The sequence below is a fragment of the Triticum dicoccoides genome, chromosome 2B (assembly GCF_002162155.2).
Source record: "Triticum dicoccoides isolate Atlit2015 ecotype Zavitan chromosome 2B, WEW_v2.0, whole genome shotgun sequence".
Lineage (NCBI taxonomy): Eukaryota > Viridiplantae > Streptophyta > Magnoliopsida > Poales > Poaceae > Triticum > Triticum dicoccoides.
The window spans coordinates 699,646,909-699,654,380 of NC_041383.1; the positions used below are offsets into that span (position 1 = coordinate 699,646,909).

The window sequence follows — 7,472 nt, forward strand, 5'->3', positions numbered from 1 at the left end:
ATTGCCTTTCATTTGGATATTGTTCACTACCTGACATGACATGTGTCAATTTTTCAAAGCATCCAAAAAAATTCAAAATTTTGCGGGGGGCTCTAGCTTAGCCAGTATAATAGTGTTATAAGTGGGAGTGGTTCTCTATGCGGAGCCATGATCTCACGACTTCTGAGTGGAGCCAATAATGGAATCTTATATCTAAGGTTCTGCCCCTCTGTATCATATGTAGGGGCAAGGAGGAGTGACCCAAGCGCCACTTGGAGCGAGCCAAGTGCGAGATCGTACAAGGTGAAGTCGGTGAGGTGTCTCCTTATTTGGCACCACAAGCGGAAATCGATGCACGATGTGAAGTCGGTGCTGGTGCAAGCACGGCCAGTAGAGCGAGGATACGGAGAAGCTAGCAGATCCTCGAAAACAGGGGAATTTTCATCTTGAACTCCTCCTTTTCGTTTCTTTGATGAATTGTCACCTCCTTCATTGTAACTGATTAATTTTATGCCTGGCTAAATACCAATAACTATCTAAACCATGTGCGACTCATCATGCATGGACTCACTGTTAATGCCAGTAGGTTATAAATTTTACACTTGTAAATAATGATTGTTTTGGCATTGCAGTAAAAAGTCTGAAAAATATAATAGCACTTGCAACTATTGCAATATCATGTGAAACTGCCAAATTCCATTGAAATATATACTTTTTTTTTGCTATATTATGTTAAAAAAAACTAATTCAGACCAGCGGAGTGTCCTATATCAGCCATCATTCTTTCTTTTCAACACAAAGGCCCAAATGAAAATCATTTTTCTTCTAAAAAACTTATACAGTACAATAATTTATTAACCCTACCAGTTGCAAACGTTTTCGATTTTTTTTGGGAGCTCAATAAACATTTTGATTATTTTTTCTTCAACACTGGGTTATTCAAATACTGCCTAATCCTAGGAGCCGTAAAAATAACTTTTGCTCAGTGAATACTAGGAGAAGCAAATGTATTTGAAACGGGTGCACGTTGAACATATATGTGGCTTAAGATAAATATTGCAGAAGGGGTTCCTCCAGGCTTCGAGGCATGAAATCACTTCGAGTACTTAAAAATATAATATTCAGGCCAGCCAACCAAAAGGAGTCAGTACCACATATCTGAAGGCCATAGAAACCATGCTAGGAATTACTCCCTCTGTAAACTATTATAAGAGCGTTTAGATCATTAAAGTAGTAATCTAAACGCTCTTATATTAATTTACGGAGGGAGTACATCAGAGACTGCACCACTTTGAGTCTGTAGCTGCACTACAGTGGTAAAATAACAGGATGTAGCATAGATTGAAGCCATTAAGCAAGATCCTGAAACAGATAGGAGTTGGTCTGCGTCGCAGAGGACGATCTTGTTAATGAGCACCCTGAATCCGCAGACAATCATATCAACACACAGCTTTGGCCCTGCAGGCAGAGGAGGTAAAACAAGACCAGTTTCAGTGGCATACAGATATGAAGTCTGTCCTTGTAAGTACAGAGAAAAATGCACAACAGGGTGTCAAAGTTCAGGAAGATGGCATAGGCTAAAAGGTCCACAAAGAAAATCTGAGCATATTCAGCCAACTATTGGAGTGCCGGCACAATCAGACTTCGGTGGATTAGAAAAACAGTATAGCATCTGATTATAAAAACAGTATAGCATCTGGTAAGAAAAACTGTATAGCATCTGACATGTATATCATGTAGAACGGACGACTTGTGTATAAAATAAAGGGGTTTTAGTGCCCTTGGCCTGCGTTAAAGGGAAACTGAACCTAAGAAAAAGACTAGCATAAAAAACGAAGAACACTGCTGAAGCATGCGGACCATCACAGTGCCGATTTTTCAGCAAACAAAGAGGCCAGAACCAAGCTAAAACTAAGTCAGACTCGAACAGATATTACCATGTCACTGACACATTCCTACCATTACTGCTTTACTTTCAGATCAAAATAAAGGTGTACCGGGCTGAATGGTGAGTTTAGACTGATAAACTGTACAACCATAAAACAACCTTTTGTAACTATTGAGTATGCTAACCATGCATCATACCTCCTTACCAGATCAGCATTGCATTCGACAGAAGGATATGCCATGAAGATGTTGTTTACTTTTGTGCACCAGTCGACACTTGGAGTGACACCATCTGACAGCCTCACAGTCACTGTTTTAAGCATTGGAGCACATCTAAATATCACTTTCAAGAAATCAAACTCGTGATCTTCCCCGTCGACGCCTTCAATTTCCATGTTTCGAAGATCAGCCAAGGTGATAGTTTCTGCTCTCCAGTTCTTAGGCTCATCACAGAGACAATTTACTGTGCATGCATCTTTCACCTAAACGGATGTGAATTACAGAAAGAGATTATGGATGTTACACTGTTGGGACATTAGTTCAAGAATGTGCCTCGAACTTATTGGCTGAACATGTACTGCATATATATATTCCAAATGCATAAGCACAACGTACGATAAATTACCTCTGATCTTAGCAGGACAATCTTAAGGTTCCGTAAGGCTGTACGAATACGATGCATCCCAAGGAGACGCAGCACAAAAGCTCCAAACACATGGCCCTTGGTGCTGAGATGCAGGTCCAGACCAGAGAAGTTGGTAACCATATGTTTATCGATCTCTGCCGCAAAAAAGCTGAGCTCTGCATTTGGAAAGCTAACTGAATCCTGAAACAAAAAACAGTTCGGCAAGACATCCTGGATAAGTTCAGTTTCGCCAAAAATTGCGTTAGATTGAACAAGCAGGATATGAGACATATATACCTGGACAGGAGATAGGTGTAGGGACAGGACATGCACGCTAGAGAGCTGCACACAGGCGTCTCTCCCAGAGTGTGTCTCTTCGGTGTTCAAGCCCACCTCTGAGAGGCCCCAAAGACCAAGGCCACAAATCGGCTTGGCATACGAGCACCGCCACCAGACCTTGTCCAGCATTGGTGCCAAGATGGACACCCCGATGTTGCCGCAGGCATGGAAGGAGGCTGTCAGTTGCTTAAGCACAGGGGAGTCGATGCTGACATGGGTACGGCGGGTCCATCTATTGCCGTGCTCCACTACGAGCTCCTCCAGCGACGCGGACTGGACCGCAATGTTGCTCATGTCTATCAGGCCGGTGGTGTTCACCCGGAGCACGCGCAGGCGCGGGCAGAACGGGATGAAGGTGGCCAGATCGATGTGGCATCCCGAGAGGGAAAGTCTCTCCAGCGAGCGGAAGGGGACATAGCAGCCATTGCTCGCCGCATATGGCTTTGCGAACACGGTTAAGTGGAGTGCCCGCGCGCGCAGATCCATGGAGGTGGCGCGGTGGAAGGTGGGCAGTGCCACGTCCATGCAGGAGACTTGCAGGTTCCGCGGGAGAGTGAGGCGCAGCTCCACCGGCGAGAGGCTCGCAGCGTCCCGGAGCAGCGAGGAGAAGCTCCCGGCGCCGATCATGCCGGCCTGGCCGGCGACGCGGATGTTGAGGTGGTAGATGTGCACGCCGGGACGAGCGGCGCGGTGGAGCGCGGCCTGGATCGAGCCGAACGGGAGGTCGTGGAGGCTGAGGGTGAGGTTGGGGAGCCGGGTCCAGAGGCCGCGCCACCGGCGGGAGAGGAGGCTGGTGCCCGCGGCGGCGCGGGCGGAGCCAAGACGCTCGAGGATCTCCAGAAGCAGATCCTCCGGGAGGACGCTGATGAGGTCGGCTGGGCCTTCGGATCTTTTGCTCGACCTCCCCATGGAAAGACCCCGATGCAACTCAAACGGCGGGGAGCAAATGCAAATGCAGGGGAGGGGGCGAGCGGGGGAAGGGGAAGACGAGGAAGCGCAAGCGACTGAGCCGACGCGCGGTGGAGAAATAATAATAAAAAAGAAATTAAGAAAAGATGAAAAAGTCTCTTAGGCAGAGAATAAGTTGCTCGCCTGCTCCTGGCCAAGATTTTGGATTTTTTTTACCGGACCTTAGTGAAATGGGCGAAATTCGTCATTTCGGGAATTTTTAGGAGAATTCCGAACGAATAGAGTAAACCAAAATTTGAAATTTGGAACAAAAAATGGCCGAAATTTGAACGATAATGACCGAAATTTATCAATCCTATTGAAAATAGGTAGAACAAGACTATATCATAGAAATAGTGGCCACGCTCGATGTTGTTGGCGTCGCCGCCGGCTCAGTCGACGCCCAAGTGCAGCCTTGACCTCATGTGGCCTCGATCCACGGCCGCCGCCGACAGGGTCGCCTCATGCACGAGCGCCGTCACGGCCGCGCTCTACAACCTCCATGGGAAGGAGGAGTGCTTGAGCCTTGAGCAGGTGGGTTGTTACTGTGTTGGAGGAGGAGGAGGCTGGGCGGAGGTGGAGGTTGTGTTGACTACAGCCGCCGCAGAAGGGAACGAAGAAAGGAAACGTGAAATTAGGGTTGGGGCTTGTTCAGCTTGTGTTTTTATACCAAAAAGAGGTGTGTGGCCTACTTTGGGCCGGGCTTGAAGTTCTACAAAGGCCGAAACATTTGATTGGGCTATACTCGTACCGGGCTGTGGCGAAAAGGGCGAATTTCGGACGAAATCGAAAACCGTGCTCCTGGCCCGTTTTGAAGGAAGAAATTAACAAAGTTATTTTTGAATCCTATGTTGATAGAGCCCTGATGGAATCCCTTTCTTTTTCTACCAACATTTTCTAGGAGCTAATCAAGCATGCATGACCGATTTAGGATGTTTGAAGACTTCCATAAAGGGGAACTGGCATTTTTAGACTGAATTTTGCCACATTAACTCTGTTCTACTAGATCTAAATAGAAGCCCCCACTACCGTATTTCTCTTGACATGCAAGCTGTCTACATCAGCAATCATCATGCAACATCCATCTCAACAAATTTGCCACGTCATCAAGTTTTTTCCTTTTATTTTTCTGTATCCTTTCAACCATTCCAAATCTTATTTTATTTTGCACTACCTTATTTTTCCTATCTTCTCTACTTTTAGCCACCGGCCCGCCCGTGAACTATCACATTTACTCTCTGCTCATCACTTGTCTCCTGGCCAAAAGTGCAGCCACTAAGTACACATGAAACTGATGAAGGCATTCATACTATATCTAAACAGGAGTCCCCCACTGCCTTATTTCTCTTGACATGTAAGCTATTCACACCAGCAATCATCATGCAACCATCGAGCTCAACAAATCTTCCACGTCATCAAGTTTTTTTCCTTTTTTCCGTAACCTTTCAGCCATTCCACATCTTTTTTATATCCCACTACCTTATTTTCCTACCTTATCTACTTTTAGCCACCGGCCCGTCCATGAATTGTCACATTTACTCTCTGCTCATCACTTGTCTCCTGGCCAGAGGTGTAGCCACTGAGTACACATGAAACTGACGAAGGCATTCATACTATATCTAAATAGAAGTCCCCCACTACCTTATTTCTCTTGACATGCAAGCTATCCACATCAGCAATCATCATGCAACCACCGACCTCAACAAATCTGCCACATCATCAAGTTTTTTCCTTTTATTTTTCTGTATCCTTTCAGCCATTCCACATCTTTTTTTATATCCCAATACCTTATTTTCCTACCTTCTCTACTTTTAGCCATCAACTCACCCATGATCTATCACATTTACTCTCTGTTGATCACTTCTCTTCGGGCCGGAAGTGCGGCCACTGAGTACACACGAAACCGATGAATGCGTTCACACTGTATCAAAATAGGAGTCCCCCACTACCTTATGTCTCTTGACATGCAAGCTATTCACATCAGCAATCATCATGCATCCATCCACCTCAACAAATCTGCCACGTCATCAAGTTTTTCCTTTTTTTTTATGTATCCTTTCAGCCATTCCACATCTTTTTTTATATCTCACTACCTTATTTTCCTATCTTCTCTACTTTTAGCCACCAGCCTGCACATGAACTGCCACATTTACTCTCTACTCATCACTCCTTTCCCGGCCAGAAGTGCAACCACTGAGTACATATGAAAACGACGAAGGCATTCACGTGCCCCTACTATATCTAAATAGGAGCCCCCGCTACCTTATTTCTCTTAACATGCAATCTGTCCACATCAACAATCATCATGCAGCCATCCACCTCAATAAATCTGGAACATCATCACGTTTTTTCCTTTTATTTTTCTATATTCTTTCATCCATTCCACATCTTTTTTTTATATCACACTACCTTATTTTCCTACCTTCTCTACTTTTAGCCATGGGCCCGCCCATGAACTATCACATTTACTCTCTGCTCATCACTTCTCTCCCCGCCAGAAGTGCAGCCAGTGAGTACACATGAAACCGACGAAGGCATTCACGTGCCCATCCATTTCCACCGGTTTGGTGTCTTGTATGGTCCATCTCCCTTCAGTTTTGTTATTACACCATGTCCATCCATCTCCCCATTCTTATTCTTCTTCTTTGCAACTTTAAGTACCAGTTCCTATCATATGTGGCATCATGGATATGTGCACCCCACGTCTCCTCGCCATCCTCAGTTCATTCTCTGATCATGCACTGCTGCCATGACCCCCTGCAAGCTTTGGCCAATGCTACATGGATGCCCAAAATATGTGAAGGTTTATTAATGCTTTGTATATCGGCGTATCTTTTTAGCTCAAGCATGTCATGGTCATCCAAATTGATATCCTCCCTCCTAGAAACCATGCATAACAATTTTGCCAACATGAGACATAACATGCTACCATGGGATTCATCTGTTCATCTCCTTTCTGACATGTCTCAATAGTTGTGCATCTCCTTACTAGTAGGTCTCAACGGTGATGGTCTCATGCCTTTATGTTCGTACTTCTGCCCCAAGTTTATTCCCAAGCCCGCTACTCCATGCCTATGCAAGTTCTTGTTGCTACTGATTTGTACATCTCAATCTAAATTTAACATGTTTATTTTCAGTTTACAATTGTTGCTAAAGCTTTAAAACAAAAAACCACCTTCCTTTTCATGACCCATCGATTCGGAGACACGATCCACCACTGGGGACACTCGAGTTGCCTCCTCGGCAACACGGATGCCTCGCCATGCTGCTACACGGGAAGCACCTGTTGGAAAAATGCCCTAGAGGCAATAATAATATGGTTATTATCATATTTCCCGTTCATGATAAATGTTTATTATTCATGCTAGAATTGTATTGACTGGAAACTTAAATACATATGTGAATACATAAACTACACCGTGTCTCTAGTAAGCCTCTACTAGACTAGCTCATTGATCAAAGATGGGTAAGGTTTCCTAACCATGGACACGAGTTGTCATTTGATAACAGGATCACATCATTAGGAGAATGATGTGATGGACAAACCCAACCGTAAGCTTAGCATCAGATCGTTTAGTTATTTGCTATAGCTTTCTTCATGGCAAGTATTTATTTCTTCGGCCATGAGATCATGCCACTCCCTGATACCAGAGGAATTCCGTGTGTGCCATCAAATGTAACTTCGTAACTGGGT

The 7,472-nt window shown here is 44.9% G+C and overlaps 1 protein-coding gene across 2 annotated transcripts; it reads right to left on the minus strand.

The window, feature by feature from the left end:
- Window positions 1–1,083: 1,083 nt before the first annotated feature.
- LOC119368376 lies at window positions 1,084–3,378 on the minus strand. Of its 2 annotated transcripts, none has more exons than XM_037633660.1 (4): window positions 2,789–3,378; window positions 2,492–2,692; window positions 2,073–2,348; window positions 1,084–1,437 (listed from the first exon to the last, which is right to left on the minus strand). In XM_037633660.1, exons 1-4 carry the CDS (start codon window positions 3,353–3,355, stop codon window positions 1,414–1,416), a joined length of 1,068 nt encoding a protein of 355 aa, XP_037489557.1. In that variant the 5' UTR covers window positions 3,356–3,378; the 3' UTR covers window positions 1,084–1,413. The 2 variants fall into 2 exon arrangements, with proteins under 2 accessions (XP_037489557.1, XP_037489556.1); XM_037633659.1 differs by having other exon boundaries at window positions 2,065–2,348.
- Window positions 3,379–7,472: the final 4,094 nt, after the last annotated feature.

Coding starts and splice junctions, on each gene's coding strand:
- LOC119368376 (XM_037633659.1), bottom strand. CDS start 3,355: ATGGACGTGGCACTGCCCACCTTCCACCGCGCCACCTCCATGGATCTG. Junction 2,693..2,788: donor TACACCTATCTCCTGTCCAG/GTATATATGTCT, acceptor TTTTTGTTTCAG/GATTCAGTTAGCTTTCCAAA. Junction 2,349..2,491: donor TTGTCCTGCTAAGATCAGAG/GTAATTTATCGT, acceptor ACATCCGTTTAG/GTGAAAGATGCATGCACAGT.